Source organism: Dama dama, chromosome 15 (assembly GCF_033118175.1).
Source record: "Dama dama isolate Ldn47 chromosome 15, ASM3311817v1, whole genome shotgun sequence".
In the NCBI taxonomy this organism is placed as follows: Eukaryota; Metazoa; Chordata; class Mammalia; order Artiodactyla; family Cervidae; genus Dama; species Dama dama.
Window position 1 is genome coordinate 12027846 of NC_083695.1, and position 18330 is coordinate 12046175.

Here is an 18330-nt window from a genome sequence, read left to right on the forward strand (position 1 = left end):
TTTTCACATTCCTCTGGCTGGAGGGAGAGGAAAGGACGTATGTACACCAGCCTGGTGGGCAGATCATCGATTCCTCGCCACTAGATTTCATTGTGAAGCTGCCGAGATGGCCTTCTGCTTTATGCAATTAAATGTTAGAGAGTTTTGAGGACTTCACCCAAATAAATCGTTAGGTATCTAGAATCCCTAGCTAGCTGGCATTGGATGAATCCCTGAGCATCACAAGTAAGTATACACATAAATGCCCAGCCTTTCTCTTCTGTAGGGGAAGAATAGGAGACATTAAGGCAAAAGCCAGCATCAGCTTGGATGCCTGCAGTTCCGTTTGAACATTCGGCACTGTCCTGTCTGCAGTGGAGCTGAGTCACAGCCCGCCGGCCTGTGGTTCCGGGTGTGGGTGTTTGGAGGTGGATGATGGGGGCCTGGCCCTCCCTCTCCTCCCCCAGGAGAAGTCATACAGTGGCACCCCAGCCCCCTTGAAGTCAGGGCCACTGTGACCTGCCCTAAGAAGAGCCTGGGGGTTGCAGCCTTCAGGGCGGGGTTATGAGCACCCTGGAGCCCCAGGCTACTTCAGGAGTTTAATCCAGTTTAGTTAGACAACTAAATGTGAACAAATCTCCTTCCCTTTTTCTCAATTCCTCAATAACAATGCATAGCTTTCTGCCACCCCCAGTATGTGTTTATGACAATCTGTGGGTGCAGTTCTGGGATTTTGGAGAATTCTCTCTCCCTCTCTCCCACAAGGATGGCTGAGTCTTTGGGACCACATTCAGCCAGAATTTAAAAAGCCTCGGTATTACTGTTTGGGATTAAACCTGCAGGATTTAGCAGGGGTGCAGGGCTGAGTGTATATGAAGTGGCATTGACCCAAACTCAGAAAATCCCGGCTCACAAATGACTTTTTACCCAAGGTCCTCTCTTTGCAGGTTACCCGAGAAAAGGTCCCTGTGTGTAGAGGCACCCCTCTCACTGTATTAGACTCGTGACTGGGACTGCATGGCCCTTCCTCAAGCCCAGCTGCCTTTGGTCCTCTGTAACTGTACTGTACTTTAGACTGACCCCATGTCCCTGCCACAGTGCCAGCTGGCACCTGCAGCTGTGAGATAGTCATCAGGGGAGGTGATCAGCCTGGCTGAGCATAAAACTCGCTTCTCTTTTCTCTTCGGAAGCACTTCTCTGAGCCTTGCGAACACTCGGAGGTCACTGAGCAGGGGCTGCTCCGAGATCACCGCGTGGCCGAGAACCTGGGTGTGATGTGCAGAAGAGCGAGCCAGGAGGACATGGGCCTGGACGACACGGCCTCCCAGCAGAGTGCTTCCGATGAGCAGTAGCCGAGTTCGGGCCAGGGGGGCCGTGGTGTCGGGGAAGGACCAAACCCCCTGGCTTCCCCCTTGCACTCCCCGAACCAAACAGAGCACAGTCTGAGCCAGGAGATGTGTCCTACGGAAAAATGAATGCTGTGTAGAAAATAGAGCAACTCGATCTCAGGTTCTTGAAAAATCTCTCATGTGATAAAAAACCTTGACACCAGGTCTCCCTCTCCTTTGGCTCTTGTGGCCCGAGTGGTGGGATGCGGGAGGCACCCTTCCCAGGACTGGACAATTCAAACAAAAGCCATGTAACATCTTAAGACAACTCAAGCAGAGCACATAATTCCTTCCTGCCCTGATGATAAGAAGACAGCTGCATGCTAAACAACTGGCATTTTACACTCACTGTTACCGTGAAAAAGAAGCAGACAGCAGTGCGTATCACACCATGAGCTGGTCCAATGCACTGATGTTCAATCTATGTGTAAACATCTCACTTCTTGATAATATTTATGCAGATGTTAAATATAAACCAGTGACAGCTTTACTGCAAAAATCGTGACAGTGCATGCAGTCACGTCCAAAACATCCTATGAAAGGAGCCCAATGCCCCCAGCAATGTGCGTGCAGAAGTTTAGTTAAGGCAGGCCACAGACAGCCACCTAGGAATGATGCTAACTGCAATCACAGCGACTTCCTGCAGGAAGCCAGGCCCCATCTCTCCTGGCGTTCCTGTGTGCTTCCCAGGAATGCATACTTGTTTCCAAGCCAAGCAATCCTTAATGTGTCACAGGACATTTGCACATACTTTGTTTTTGGAATTAAAATGTTTACAGTTATTGCTGTGTCCGGTTGTTTGAGTTCTACTAAACTGTTATTTATTTAAAAAAAAAAAAAAAAAGATCCTTCACTGTAAGAATGACATTTAGGCGAATTATTTTTTTTGTTTTTTACAAAGTATAATTTACAATGTTGTGTTAGTTTCAGGTGTGCGGCAAAGTGATTCAGTTATATGTATATTATTCTTCAGATTCTTTTTTCAATTACTTTTTAAATTGAAGTATAGTTGATTTACAATGTTGTAGGCAAATTCTGAGACAATTTTTCTCATCTTAAGAGTCCCAACAGGTATAGCAGAAACGTGACTTCTTGCTGCTGAGAGGGGGGAAGAAGGGGTATCAGAACAGGGTCCATGGAAAATATCCATGACTGACCTGGTGAGGCATCCCTTTTGGAAAGACAATAGTTAGATATACTCAATTTGAAAGCAGTCACACAAATTTCTTAAAGGTATTTGGGATTGGAAGTGTAGGCAGAGGGGATGGCACTGTAGAGAATTCCTTATCTCTTGGAAGTAGATGGTAACATTGTTTATGTTTGGTAAAATAAGAATTAGCAATTAATAACAGTAGAGTCTATCATCAGAGACAGAGTGCATTCTCAAATCAGTGATCCCTAGAGGTGCATTTTTCTTATTTCTGATGGATTTGCAGATGTCTGTCTAAAGAACAGCTGAAATAACCTCAGCACAGTTCTTTAAGTTGGCTCAACAAACTTGGCTGGCAGTTCCTGAAATTCTCTTGGGCAACTTGGCAACCAAGCCCGCGGGACTAAAGGATGGCTTCCTATATTAGGGTGGTCACTTGAATTAGGTAAGAAAATGACCCACGCCCAGCAGCATTCAGCCTGGGTGCTCCTTGGGCCTCTAGAAATAAGAAACAGAGGCATGGCTTTCAGAGAAAGTGAGAGCTGCTCAAAGAGCTGGGAAACCAGTCTATAGGGACAGGGTGATGCAGATGGGAGGCAAGCGCATCCCTGCTATGCCTGCATCTTGTTCCACGAGAGATTCACGGGCTGCTGCTTCAACCGCTGGGTCTACTGCTTATTATCCTGGTTCTCTGGCAGCTTTTGGGGGGCCAGCGGGAGGAGGAAAGGTGTGGTCTACCCACTTCAGGGCCAGACTCCTCAGGCAGGGCCGCCATGCCCTGCACTGCCTACAGCAGGAAAGCTGCGTGCGTGTGCACGCTGAATGTGTGTGCACATGGACCCACAGCTGAGATCACGGCTGGCCTCCCTCCAGGACTCTTCGGGGCTGTCAACAACTCAGTCACGTGTGTTTTTTAGGTGTTGTAAACAACTTTTATATTTACAACTCATGAGCTCGTTAATCTCATCTTCAGCCTATCAACTGTTTATCAGAGTGTACTCCTTGCAAAATATTGTATTATTAGCCCCCATTTAGAAGAGATTTTCCAAAGGTGACATTTCCTACTGGAGTTATTCAAATGTTCTACTGGACTTGAGCTAAGAGTTATTTTCTACATTTGAATGCTGAACAAAATTGCTTCTCTTTTAAAGATAACATAGACCATAGTGCTGGGTTTTATATGAATCATGTGGCTATTCTGGAATTATTGAGTCTACATTCTGTACTGTGTGTTAAAACCATCTGCCTGGCAGGCCATTTCTAAGATTAAGATGTTTCTAAGATGTGCAGACTTCTCTTGGTCCATGAAAGAGGCATCACAAGGCCTGTTCCCTGAACTCTCCTCAAGCCTCCTCCACTTTCCTACTGTTCTGTCCCAAGTCACAAGCTCCTGCCATCAGGCCTGCCTCCACCTGATCTTCCCAGACACAGCATTCCACGAACACAGACACAGATGGAAGAGAGAGAGGGGCAAGTCCATCCCACCTTCCCCGGCTTCCCAGAGGCATCGCCCCTTACCCCTGTAACTTAACGGACTTACAGCATTACGGGGCCCTCCCTCTTCATGGCAGCCACGATAGAGATCATATTTAGTGAATTAGAGGACCATCTCCCTAACATGTGCTTATTCAGAGATAAAAAGATGACTCTTTTGGGGAATTCCCTGGTTGCCCAGTGGTTAGACTCAGCACTCTCACTACCTCTGTCCTGGGTATGCTCCCTGGTTGGGAAACAAAGATTCCACGAGCCCCTTGGCATGACCAAAAACAGACAAAAAAAGTCCCACTTTTAAAATACTGCGTGTGCAGCGGCTGCTACAGGGAGGAAGAGAGAACAGCTGGGCAGGCCTGGCCTCCACGTCAGCTCTGCCGCGTCCTGTCCGACCATGTCTTCCAGCTTGGGCTCTTCACACGCGCTCTGCACACGTCCACTCTGTGCTTTTCAGAGTGAACTCCCCCTTGAAGTCTGGACTCACACCCAGCAATGCCAGGCACCTGGATTTATTTGAATAGCAGGCATTTCAAACTCAGGTGTAAGAGGATTCCCGATCTCAGCGGCCCCCGCACCCCTCCTCTCCGGAAGCCCCTCCCCTCAGTGGTCCACACAGATGCAGTGCTCAGCGAGTGTGTGAGCCTCAGGTGTCCTGCCCTCTCTTCCCTCTTTAACCTCAGCAGAACGTTGTTTCTACAGACTGTGCATGCTTGGCCCTGAGTTGCAGTTATTTGTGAATTCATTTTATCTGATACCACAGGCTGGAGCCTTAAACAACAAATATTACTCACAGTTGGAAGGCTGGGAAGTCCAAGATCACATTGTTGGCAGATTCAGTGTCTGGTGAGACCCACTTCCTCACATGGCAGCAGGTGTGAGGGAGCTCTCTGGGGCCTCTTTTGCAAGAGCACTAATCCCCTTCATGATGACCCTACCCTCGTGATCTAATCACATCCAAAGGCCCCACCTCCTAATATCATCACATGGGGGATTAGAGTTCAACCTGAATTCCCAGGGAAGGGAGCACATGGGGGGTCATGGGAAGAGACACTTGGGCTCAAATCCTTTCCTGCCAGGGCCATCACGAGCCAGAGTGCAGGAGCTCCCCCCCAGCAACTGCCCAGGGCCATGATGCGAGGAGACCCCGACACGCCCCCTCCTCAAGCACATCTGGCTTTGGCTCTTAAGTTCTCCTTTTCCTTTCTCCCCCCTTGTTTCTGTTTTTTTTTTAAACTTTGGATACTTTTAAAAATAATTTTTACTGGCATATGGGTGATTTATAACGTTGTGTTGGTTTCCTTTGGAAAATGTCCCCTTCTACTCACGGCCAGAGTCCCTGGCTAGGGGTGCCGGTGAAGGCTGCTTCCTGCTGGGGCAGGAGCCCCAAGAGGGCAGCCTGCGCCCCAGGCCAGGGTGCTGGGGGCACGGGGCCCAGACCTACTCAGCCTGCCTCCCTCTTTGCTGGTGCTGAGGGCTGCGGGGGCCTCAGCCAGGGCTGTGGAAGCTGAAGGGGAGTAGATTTATCACAGGAATAGGGCCCCTGCACCTGAGAAGCCTCTACCTGCTTCAGAGCAGCGGCCACCCCAGTGCACTGAGCTCGCAGACCACGCCGAGCTGTGCCCTCTGGCCCCACTGAGTGAAGCTCCTGTCACAGCCCGCCTGTCAGATGTCACAGCAGAGCCTCCCAGGACGAGTCGTCCAGGCAGGGAGAGTGGGATGCCCACACCCTCAGCCTGGCCCAGGCACCCTTTCTCAGGCTGAGGTCTACTAATAATCTGGGAGACCCTTTCCAGGTGTGACCCTGCAGAGCCTGGGCCAGCGCAGACCAGGCTTCAGAGAGCCACCATGGGGCAGACAGACCATCCTAAGAGCCGGTCACAGGCTGTAAGCTGTCATCTCAGTTTAGAAGCCAGTGTTTTCTGCACTGTCTGCTGTCCCAGGGCCCACCTTGCCAGGCTTCTCGTCTACACATGCCCAAATGGGTCAGTGGTCACATTCATGCATACTCCCAGCAATAGCACCAGCTGGCACTGTGGCTAAGGCTAAAAAAATATACTGGCAATTCAAAGACACTGAAATGTCTATTGCTCGAGTACCATCACCCTTGGGAGAGCAACTCTTACCCTCTGTGAGCTCTGGGTTCAGTGGTCTGGCCCACAGGGCCCTGCCAGGGCCGAACCTCATCTCTCTGCAGCCTTCTTCCTGACAGCCCCGGCTCTGGCCCTGGCCACTCCCCAGGGGACTGGGTGGAGGCTGACGGTGGCTTCCTTCAGGCCGGGGCAGCCCTCCTCTGATGGCACTCACTCACCCCTTTTCTGGAAGGGAAACAGGGCCCAGAAAAATCTGTGAACGTGTCTAAATGAATGGGGCCCAAGTGGGGCTCTGATCTGAACCCCTGCTGAGTACCAAGTGTTACCAACATTTCTACATCTGCTCATCTCTCCCACATCAGGACCCACATGTCTGCAGCCATCACATTTCTCTTTATTTTATTAAGCAATAAGCAAACAGATAAACAGTCAAAGATGCGGGCAGGGAAGGACCGAAAATGGTTTTTCCTGAAATACTGATTTTCTTAAAATCAAATAACTGTTATCACTCCAAGTTGCAGGAGGCTGCAGCTGCTCCCGGGGAGGGGTTTAATTTTCCTGACATGCCAAAATGATCAGGCAGTGAACTCCTCCCCACCCCCCTCCCCTGAACACATTTATAAACTTCAATGGGGGCAAATTCCATCTAATACTCCGAAAACCATTTCTTCTTTCATAATTTACCCAAATCATATGCACAACTGCAAGAGGAAATAAACAGAAATCTCTCAGCATAAATACACCACAGTGGATTGTTAATCTTGTAGAGTCAATCCAGCATTAAGGCTAATTTGATATTTTAAAACATTTTATGGAAAACAGCTGTCAGGCTCTCTTTGGAAAAGCCTCCAAGGTTTCGTAAACCAAAGGCATAAAACCTGGTCGGGCAGGGCAGTGGGGCTCCTCTCGAAGAAACGTCTGCACGTGCAGAGAAGTGGTGACACGTCTTCTTCACTTCTGGCTGCTCTGCACGTGGGTCACAATCTCTGGCAAAAGGTGATTTCTGTTCTCCTTGGTTACCTAAGTAGGAAGAAGCAGGAAAGCAGATTTCAGAGTCCCTTTCCTTTTCTTCAGTTCCCTACTCTGCCGGGTTATACTCTAACAGAACAGCCCAGAAGATGACGTATGCTTTATAGAGTATGACCCAGGCAAGGCTCACCCAGGGAGGAACCCCAGGCCTCCAAGAGCGCCCTGAAAGTGGGGCAGGTGGGCTCAAATCCCACCACCAGCTCCTGCGAAGGGACGGCTCACAGAGTGAGAGTGGGTTTTGATGACAGATGGATTTTAACCAGGAAAAGAGCTGTGAATTGAGCCTGGGAGGGCTGCTGGGGAAGCAGGCTGGGATGCGGCTTGAGTGAAGCCTGACCTGGACAGAAGGAGGCCCGAGTGCAGCCAGAAGAACCACGGCTGCAGGTGGGCCCCCGCCCGCCAGTTGAGGCCCCTCAGAGCAGCCTCACACCCAGTACTCCGGGGTTCTCTGTAGGGCAGTAATCCACTCCTCTCTCCCTGATTTAGGAGATCTGCGAGTTGCAGGAAGCCTCTGACACCAGTCAACTCTGCACCTGGAGGATGAGGATGGCGCGGGGGGCGGGGCGGGCGGTGGAGAGGAGGGCTTTTGCTGAGATCTCAGGCGCAATGGGGGATGCAGGGCAGACTAGAATGCAGATCCCCTGTGCCCGATGTGTTAGCTCAGCAATTATCACTGTTACAGACAAAAGGAACAAGAGTGGATTCGAGCTCTGCTTGAGAATCTGTGTTATAGTTTTCTTTCTTTCACTACCACAGGCCCACTGAGTACAGTTCAAGCACCCAAACACCCCCCCGGGAGCCCGGTGGGGGGCTGTTTCCCCAGCAAGGGGCAGGGTGGTCTCTCCTCATCACCAGCACGTTCCTGGGCCACCCACACAACATTCAATGCGCAGTGCCGGGGCAAGGTGCCAGGAGTGGAGAGACTCAGCCAGGACCTTGACCTCACAAAGCCTGAAGACCAGACCAGGGGCACACATAGAACAGGGAGGGCAGGGTTGGCAGAGGGCCCTGAGACCCCTCGAGTCAGGAGGCACGGGATGCTGGCGGCGCGGAGAGGGTGGGGGGGAAGTGGGGAAGTGATCAGGAAAGAAGGAAAGACTTCCACAGGTGGTTATGCCCGAGCTGGTTTTGACCAGTGGACCTGGGAGAAGGGCAGCAGTGAAGAAGAGAGCCGAGTGGAGACTCATGCTGACAGAAGTGCATGCGCCTGGGAAACCTGAGTGGTCCGGGAGGTGCGGTCCTGAGAGGAGATGGCCTGGTCCCACTGCAGGACCTCGGCCCCCGGGGGTGGCAGGGGCCCTGGTTTGGGAGGTGCATACATGTCAAGAGGATATGCACAGTGGACCTCAGTGCCTGGCCCCCTGCATCCTGCATCCTTCTTATAAGAGGGTGATTCTCCTGTGGGAGCAGCCCTCGGCCCCGGGGTACAAGCTGGGCCCTGGAAGACTTCCTGAGAAACAGTCTCAGAAAGACTTAGCCCCGGCCCCTAAGGGTGGTGTCCCAGGACGCTGCCCACTGGGTGTTTTTGCCACCCCCTTGATTTTCCTAAGGTGATTTCTGAAAATCATGCAGTGAGATGTCTATGTGAAACCGTTCACAGCGTTCAGTCACCGTGCTCCTGGCCCACTGAAGGCAAGCTCGCAAATCCAAGAACAGGGAACAGTGTCATCTGTCAGCGCAGCTGCCCCTCCCTTTCAGGACTCCAGTCTTTCCGCAGCGTTTAACTAGAGGAAGGCACTGGGGCCTGGGAGGGGAAAGGAGGTGAGGATGATGCGGGAAGGACCCCAGCGTCCTCGCCCCCCGCCTCCCACCATGCCCTCCTAGGGCTGCAGGAGCGGCTCAGCCTCCGGTCCCGTGAAGATCAGACCCTGAGTTCCAGGGCTGGACTGCATTCATCCTGAGTCTGACACAGAAAATGTTTACTATATTCTAAGCTGAGGAGGGGCTCTGAAATAGAGCTAAGCGATTAAATACAGATTATGAAGACTCTGACCGAGGAAGCATCCAAAATGCTCTGAGACTCCTGGGGCCACGGAAAGGCCTCAGAGCTGTCAGTGACTCAGGGCCATAACATCAGGAAGGTGCAAACATTTGGACACAAGAACACGTGGGCAAAACACATCTCTTTATGCATATACCATGTGCAAGAGAGCAACACAAAACCACATACATCTCCTAGAAACCACGTGGGAAGCACCCTGACAGGTTTTAAATAAGCAGGAGAATAAAAAAGGAAATTAATTTGACAATGCTCATTATTATAAGTTAATGCATATCAAAAGTACTACTAGTCTGTTTCATATTTTGTCTTCATTCTATTGAACCTAAAAATAGGATGATTCATGAATTCAAACCCTCTAACTCTGTTTTTCCTTGAAGTTTAAAGGTTCTAAAGCAAGAATTATTTTGCAAATGGGGTTTTCGGGAACGCAGTGCCCACAGCAGAGAAGGGACTGCATCCCACATCCCAGGGCAACACCATGTCTCGCTAGAGGAGGAAGCGGGGGGATGGTTCTTTGTTTGGCCGTCCTGCCGATGGATTTCTGTGTGAGCCTACAGCATACACAACACAGTTTTTGTGTTTGTGTGCTCAGCTGCATCCAACTCCGGGACCCCCATGACAGGCCATGGGGTCACAAAAGTCCTTCACAACTTATCAACTGAACACCAAAACACAACAACAAAAAACACATAGACATCATACAACATAGCTTTACTGAGGTATAATTCATATTCCATACAACTCAACTTCTTAAAGACAGAACTCGGTGGCTTTTAGTACAATCACAGTTGTGTAATAACCAGCACTATGGGTTAGAGTCTTTCCATCACCCCTCCCCTCCCTCTCCGCAAATAACCCCACTCCTGATCATTACACTCACACCTTCCCCCAGGCCCCAGCAACCACAGATCCAAGGTCTGTGTCGACAGATTTGCCTATTCTGGACATTTCGTGTAGACGGAATCATACAGTCTGGAATCCGCTGGGACAGGGTTCCCTGACTTGGCATCACGTGATGTTAATTCCTCCAGGTTGAGTACGTATCCCCACGTCATGTCCTCTTCTTGTGGGAGAAGACAGTATGTACATCACTGGTGTACATCAACCACATCTTTGTCTGTTCATCACCTGATGGACATTTGGGTCTGTCTCACTTTTTGGCTAATATGTACTTGAATGTATGGCTTCTCTGAACATGGTGTGTACAAGTTTTTGTGTGAACATGTTTCCAGTTCTTCGGGGTACACACCTAGAAGTGGGATTGCTGGGCTATAGGGTAATGCCATATCTAGCTTTTTGAGGAACTGCTGCATTTTTCCAGTCTCAGCAGCAGGGTATGATGGCACCAATCTCCCCGCATCCTTACCAACATTTTTATTTTCCATTTCTTTCCTTTAACTTCATCATAGCCATCCCAGGAAGGTGAAGCACTATCTCACTGTGGTTCTGGTTTGCACTGCCCTAAAATGTAACAATGTTACAGATATGTTCATGTGCTTTTCTACTATTTTTCTATATTTGGAGAAATGTCTTTTGTTTCTTTGCTCCTTTTTTAATTCGTATATTTTATTTATTTCTTTTTAAATTATTGAACTGTGATAAGAGTTATTTATGTACCCTTGGATACATGAAGTTCCTTATCAGATATGTGATTTTTACATATTTTTCCCATCCTATGGGTGGCCATTTTACTTTTTTGACAGTGTCCTTTGAAGTACAAAATTTTTTAATTTTGATGAAATCTTTTTTCCTTGTCACTTGTGTTTTTGGTGTATCAAATAAGACTCTGCCTAACCCAAGTTTACAGAGGTTTACTCCTACATGTTCTTCTAGGAGTTATACAGTTTCATTCTTACGTGCAGATCTATGAGTTTGGGTTAATTTTTGTGTCTGATGAGAAGTAAGAGTTCAACTTCATTCTTTTGGATGTGGATGTCCAATTTTCCAGCGCCATTTGCTGAAAAACTATTCTTTGTTAACTTGTCCTCGCACTCTTGTTGAAAATCAGTTGATTGCAGACGTAAAGGTTTACTTCTGGACTTTTGATTAGATCCCAGTGATCTACGTGTGTGTCTCTATGTCAGCACCACATTGTCTTGATTACTGTAGCTTTGCCGTAGGTTTTGAAATCAGGAAGTATGAATCTTCCAACATCATTCTCCTTTTCATGGTTGTTTTAGCCAGGTCCTTTGAATTTCCATGTGAATTTTAGGATTGGCTTGTTAATTTCTATAAAAACCACAGAAAATCCTGCCTCCTGACTTCTGACGTGGCAGCTGCCAGGTGTGCTTGCCCTCCTGTACTTACAGGAGTCTGTGCCCCAGAAACAGCACCAGAGTCCTGTGAGATCAAAATGGTTTACACTTTGCCTGGTTAAAATACCCAAGGCCAGGAAGAGTAAGAGGAGGTACAGAAATTTCCAAATTGAAGGGAAGCTGGGACGTAGCCCCCATTTTGTGATCTTGCAATCCACTGGCAAAAACTAAAAGAGGAAAAACGGATTTATGGAAGACAAGTTTAAATGGCTCTGAATTCAGAATAGTAGAACAGATTTTAGTTACAGCAATATTTTTATAAAGTAGAAAAACCAAACAATCTCTAGGAATATTAGATTTTTAAAGTCACCTGAACCATCCCTACCCTCGAAGTTAACACACAGCAGGGCTACGCTGATGCTCAGGCTTTGGGGTCAAAAGACTGAGGTCTGAATCCTGGTTGCACCCCCACGAACCTAACGTCCTTGGGTAAGGCATGCCAGCTCTCCCTGATGATGCGGCTGCTACCACATCCCCACACACTGATGGACCTCAGCACTGCCTTTAGGGTCCCAGGACTGGGGGCCGCCAGCCCAGGCTTCTCAACCCCCAGTCCTCAGACTCCAGGTATCTCCTGTCCCCTCAGCAGGCAGCATTCTCCAGCATCTCCAACAAGGAGACATTGCACAGAAAATCAAAAGCAATATGCGCTGGAAATGCCACCAATGTGACCAAACTCGTACTTTTTGTTAGAAGTGACGAGCAGGGATAAAAGTATTTCTTAATGTTGTTGATCAGAGAAGGACGGAAGCAGTAAAGAGTTGCTGCTGCTGCTAATTCGCGTCAGTTGTGTCCGACTCTGTGCGACCCCATCGACGGCAGTCCACCAGGCTCCCCCGTCTCTGGGATTCTCCAGGCAAGAACACTGGAGTGGGTTGCCATTTCCTTCTCCAATGCATGAAAGTGAAAAGTGGAAGTGAAGTTGTTCAGTCGTGTCCAACTCAGCGACACCATGGACTGCAGCCTACCCAGGCTCTTCCGCCCACGGGATATTCCAGGCAAGAGTACTGGAGTGGGGTGCCTGTTGGTCGTAATCTGGACCCATGAAGGTCTTCATCTCTTGTCCCCACAGCACTGACATCACCATTAAATGTTCTCTGACATTTGGTTTCAAATAGCCTCATGAAGTGAAGTGAAAGTTGCTCAGTTGTGTCCAAATCTTTGCGACCCCATAACTATACAGTCCATGGAACTCTCCAGGCCAGAATACTGGAGTGGGTAGACTTTCCCTTCTCCAGGGGATCTTCCCAACCCAGGGATCAAACCCAGGTCTCCCACATTGCAGGTGGATTCTTTACCAGCTGAGCCACAAGGGAAGCCCAAATTTAAACATTAGAGGGGGCACCCGGATTTGAACTGGGAACCTCTTGATCTGCAATCAAATGCTCTACCATTGATTTATACTCCCAACAGGTATATATTTAAAACACGTTTCAGTAGCTACACACTTAGCAGTAAGCTCTAGAATAAATAAGAAAAACATTTCCAAACTTCTGAGAGGGAAACAGAATTTTCAGGAAAGGAACCTTCAATGCCTGAACATGCATAAGGTTGGAAGTTTCTACACTGCTGAGTCTCACAGCTTCCCTGTGGCTCTAGCTTTTAACTTTTTTAGCCTGCTCTTTCCTGGGCAATCTCTGCTGTTCCACTGCTCGCATTCACTGACTCTTGTCAACTCCACTCAGCAGGCTGGGTCCACCCACAGGCTTTCTCATTAAGTTATTGCATTTTACATCCTAAAATTGTCATTTGAGTCTTCCTGATAGCTTCCATATCTTTCCTGAAACTTTTGATGTCTTGGCTTGAGACTATTTTTTATTTGTTTCGAGTGGGTTTGTAATTGATCGCTGACACATTTTTATGATGGTTGTTTGAAAAATCTCTACCCTATAATCTCAACATCTATGTCATCCTTCTGTTGGCACGTAGGCTACTTTTCTTTCTCACTCAGGCTGATTTTCCCGGCTCTCAGCATGACAAGTGACTTCCACTTGTGTCTTCCGTGCTGTTTCCGGGGTCCTGAGGTCCCTAGCCTGCGTGCCTTCTTCCAGCCACCATTCAGGTCTTCTTAGGTCTGTTTTGTGTACAACGTCCAAGGCTGTCAGCTGTGCTCAGGAGGAGGAACACTTTCTCTCAAACTGGAAGTGCCCTCAGCTGTATTTCTGGTAAGTGAGGCTCTGTTTACCTAACCCTGTGACGAACAGTCTAGATACTGTGAGCAGCCCTGAGTTACTGTGAATACCTCCCCAACATCATGACTTCAGTCCCATCTCCACATCCTCTATCAGCGCAGGGAAGCTGCCCTCCATGTTATACATAAATTATTTCCTTATTTGGAATATTCTCCCTTCCTATCCTCTTTCCTCTTTAAAAATCCACCCAAGAACCCCTTCCTTCTGGAAACCTCCCTCCACTCCTTCTGTTCACACTGATCTCTCTTCTCATCTCCAGATTTTGACTGTCCCATGGTCCATTTTTCTGGAGGGAAGGGTACACTCCTCACATGTGCTTGTACCATGGACTAAGTGTTTGATGCAAAGGATGCTCTCAAAAATAAATTCAGGTAACTCTGCTGCTTGTTAGAAAGAGAAAGGACCAAAGAAATATCTAATCCAACTCCTAAATCTGCAGATGAGTGAGCTTCTTCATTTATAAAATATATGCAGCAAGTTCACAGGAGCCCCAAAGGAATGCAAGAAAGACAAGAATAACGGGGTCTCTTGCATAATTAACCAAAAGCTAATCGTTTTATTTATACATCATTAAGATCAATGATTACCTTGCCTAGAGAATAATTTCCTAGCTTAGAGAGGAAAATCTGTGGTAGCGTCTTAAGATACAGCACTTGTTCCTGATTTAACAGTCAACTCCCAAGCCCACTGCAGGGCTATTAGAGTAGTGTGCAGAGACACCCAATCCCTGGAGCTTAGCATCAGTGGCTATGCAGGCCCCCAGCTTGGAAGCTATCTGACCTGAAGACTAATTGTCTTTCATGATCTTTTATTATTCACTGACTCTGTTACCACAGAAACTCTATGATCACAACCAAAAACTCTAATGTGGAGGCCATGCCATGCAAGAGATAGAGAAGGTAACACAGAACTCTGAAGACATGGTCATGCCCTTTGAGGAAGTGACCCTGTGTGGCTCCCAGGCCTCCCCTGATCACTACTGCCTGTCCCCAAAGACCACAGTGCCTGGGTTCACCTTCTTTGCATTTAGCCACAACTGAAACCACGTAATTGCCTGCTCACATTTCTGTTATCCAGCCCCTCCATTAGAATTTCAGCTCCATGAGGATTAAGGACTTGTGTCTCGTTCATCACCAAGACCTAGCATGAAGCCAAGCACACAGGAGATGCTCAATCCATGCACAGAGATGCTCAATCTCTCACTTATCAAGTAAGTGAGAGAATAAATGAACGAAGCAACTTACAGACACACTGCTCCAGCCCTGGCTGCTCTAACCTTAATGGCTGCCAACTGCCCAGAAGTGCCCTGGACGCTATGGAGAGAACATGTGGATGCCCCACCGAGGGCAGCTGACCCTGGTGACTCTGCACTGGTTCACTTGGTGGGGGCAGGGTGTGAGCGCAGTGACGTGGCTGTCACTGACGCAGACACGAAGGTGCCACGGGGAGGACAGTATCCGAGAAGGACGCAGAGGGATGACGGGAGAAGAGCGCGTATGTGGGCAAAACCCCGCAGCCCCATCAGCGCTGCAGACCGGCTCAGCCACTGCCCCTGACCTACCTGCCCTTCACCAGCACCACCCCACGGCTCCTCCCACCGCAGGGCCTGAGCTCTCGGAGCTCGGGAAGACAGGTTCCTGGGCCTGCCCAGAGCCAGCGTCGCACTTCCAGGCAGAGCACTTCCAGAGTTGCACTTCTCACCTGACAAGTGGCCAGTGTGACTGAGGAAAAGAGTTTTCTAACTTAATTTCGTGTCATTTAATTCAAATGTGGACAGTCACACGTGGCTCGGCCCCGTCTGGTGCGGGCAGCACGTTTTCACCCTGGCGGGAGCTCTGAGCAATGCTGCTCCACGGCATCTGGAATCTGTGCCTCAACCTGCAGCCACAGCTCCTTCCCCTCACAAGCAGAAGGGGGTCAGTTTCAAAGGAAAACCTTTCAAGTGAGACAGCATTGCCTGCCTCTGTAAGCTCATCACCCGGGAAGAGGCACTCAGCGCAGAGCACCGCAGCCGCGCGCTGCTGACGCCGGCGAGGCCTGGGCTTGGCGGGGGCAGGGGAGCGCGGCGGGAGGAGCCGGCCCCTCCGGCGGTCCCAGAGGCAAGACTGCTTTGTCACCAAGCAGTGGTATAATTTCAGCTCCATAACCTCACAGGAAGCGAGACGCGCCTATATTCCAGCCTAAGAGGAAAAGCTATGGGGACCTGAAGCCACGGGTGTGCTTCGGCGCCACAGGCTGTTTCAGGGCGCCTGCTCCACACCCGCGGGGTACTCACGCTCAACACCTTCACGTCCTTTCGGGTTCTGATCTCTTCCACGAGGGCCAGTGGTTTTCCTTTGGGTACGGGGATGGTGCCGAGGACCACAGTCCCTGGCGTGGACAGCGCCTGGCGGACGGCCTGGATGAACGGCTGACTGAAGAGCTCCATCTTCCCCACCTCGTCGATGACACAAACGCTCCGTCCTGGGCGACCACTGGCACCTGCCTGGGGGTGACAGAGACACTGACTGGGACCCGGAGTCACCCCAGGCAAAGGGCCCAGGATCCCCCTCCCCCATCACTCACTGCCCGGCAGAGCAGGGCAGGCAGCCCCGCTGCAGGAGGCAGGAGGCGGTCTCTCCAGCTACCCAGAATAAACCACCAGCAGAGGAAATCAGGAGCTCTCCCCTGGGGACCTCAACGCCCAGAAGACTCAATTCCCTGAGCTCCCCGTTTTCCTGGCAATTGTCCCTCTTCTAGAACGGTCCCAATAACAACCAAGTTTTATATTTATATCCATCCAGGAAACAAGAAGGATCCACATGCCTCAGGTCTGAAAGAAATGAGACAGCAAGCCTGGGAGCCCTTGTTAATAACACTGGCCTCTGTTTTTTGGATTTGGGGTTGTATGAGTCCCTGTCTGCTGGGAGGATGTAACTGCTGCAGGCAGATGCTTGTGTACTTCACAACCTGAGCTGACAGGGTCACTGGAAAGAAGTGAAAATTAAAAGAGAAGGAGTCCTGGTTTAAGAGGGGGAAAAGTGAGTAGGTTGTGCCCTTGAATCTCAGATTCCCCTTCTAATGACTTTACATCAATGCACTGCCACTACGTCACATACTTGAAGACCCCTCTAGGAACAGGTGTGGCAGCCAGCCTCCAAGAGCCCTCAAGATTCCCAGCTTCTAGGATTGGCACCCTCTACAGACCCCGCCCCCACAGTACAATGCTGCCCTGCACTACATGGACAAAGAATGACCGAAGGGATGATATGCCATTTCTGAGATCAGGAAAAAAGATCACGGCTTCTGTCCTGGTCCCAATCTCACCCATCCACCCATCCATCCACCCACCCATCCACCCATACCTGTTCTCAGGGAAGATGCCTGCCGTGCTGTGAGGACACACAGGCAGCTGATGGTAAGGTCCAACAGATAAGGAACTGAGGCCACATGTCAACAGCCAGGGAGGATCTGAGACCTCCCCACAACCATCACTGTGAAATTGGAAGCCTCAGGGCCCTCTGACCTCATAAGAGACCCTGAGCCTGAACCACCCAGCAAAGCCATTTCTGGATTCCTGACTCAGGGAAACTGTATGAGATAATAAACGTTTGTTGTTTCATATTGCTAGATCTTGGGGTAATTTGTTACCCAGCAACAGCTAACCAATACACATGTCCTCTCTAGGAAGCCCTCCTAGAGAAAGCTGGTAGGACTTTGAATAGTTTTTCCACAGCAGGGACACAATGGAACATACAATAAACACTTTGATGAGTGCTGAGTAACAAATATATTTCTATATCTTTGTATAAATGATTATTTTGAAAATGGTATGTAAAGCTGATTTACCAAGTACGTTTCACTATAAGTTCTCAGACTCCTTAAATACTGACACCAATACATTCTCAGAATGAATGGCTGGGTTAAGCTAGATTTTGCTCAAATTCTAATACTAATACCAAAGCTCTTCCAGTGTGGCTGCAGGGGGGGTGCCGTGGTGACCTGTGACAGGCAGGGCTGGGGGCAGATCCTGGAGCCTTGTATGGTTTGCAGAGGGTGGGATGCTGTCCAAAGGCTGAGAGTCAACGTCGGAGCTTACACATTGTGCCTGAAAGGCTGCTCGCTGTGTGGGGCCAGGAAGACAGGGGAGACGTCTTTGGGAACAGACACATGAGCCTGGAGGGAAGCTGCAGGGCACTGGTTTTCAAACTTTTCTGTAAGTGGTCCTCTTTTAATTTTCCTGCTTGCTATCCAGTACATATATTTTTCTACTCCTTTTATTGACAGAAAGACCAGAAAGGGGTCCACTGTAACTGTCCAAGAGGTTCTAAATCTCTCAAACTTCGGTGTTTCTAATACACTTCATGTTTACCTCTCAGCTGAGTTTATCTGCGTGCGTTTATATACACACACGGCTACCCTGTCTCCCTCCCAGGGGCGCAGACGAGGTGTGACTCATCTTTTTCTTCTCTGTGGAGGTGAACGGTGCAGGCTGGGCTGATAGCCGATGCTGCCCTGCACTGGCGGGCAGTATAGGGATGGAGGGTGTGGGGGAGGTCACTGTGTCAACAGATGCTTCAGAAATGAATGCCTGACTGTGGAGGAAAAGAAACAGCTACTGGCCACCTGTGTGCCAGCATAAAAACAGACACGCTCCCAACAGCGAGCCATCCCAACCAACCTGCCTCTGATTAAGGCGTGTCTGGTGCTTCCTG

General features: G+C 49.4%; 2 protein-coding genes across 4 annotated transcripts in view; one reads left to right on the forward strand and one right to left on the reverse strand.

Moving 5' to 3' along the window:
• The window catches only part of PCNX2 (pecanex 2), a 300345-nt gene extending 298222 nt beyond the window's left edge, over positions 1 to 2123 (forward strand). The window contains exon 34 of the mRNA XM_061162994.1: positions 1170 to 2123. Coding sequence (XP_061018977.1) covers positions 1170 to 1331 — 162 coding nt within the window. The 3' untranslated portion in view covers positions 1332 to 2123. The remainder of the gene's footprint in view (positions 1 to 1169) is intronic.
• A 4347-nt stretch (positions 2124 to 6470) lies between these two features.
• Positions 6471 to 18330, reverse strand: part of NTPCR (nucleoside-triphosphatase, cancer-related) — a 35623-nt gene continuing 23763 nt past the window's right edge. For all 3 annotated transcript variants that reach the window (XM_061161469.1, XM_061161470.1, XM_061161472.1), the window contains 2 exons: positions 15912 to 16121; positions 6471 to 7118 (listed from right to left, as the gene is read on the reverse strand). In XM_061161469.1, the coding sequence (XP_061017452.1) occupies positions 7050 to 7118; positions 15912 to 16121 (279 nt within the window). In that variant the 3' untranslated portion in view covers positions 6471 to 7049. The remainder of the gene's footprint in view (positions 7119 to 15911; positions 16122 to 18330) is intronic.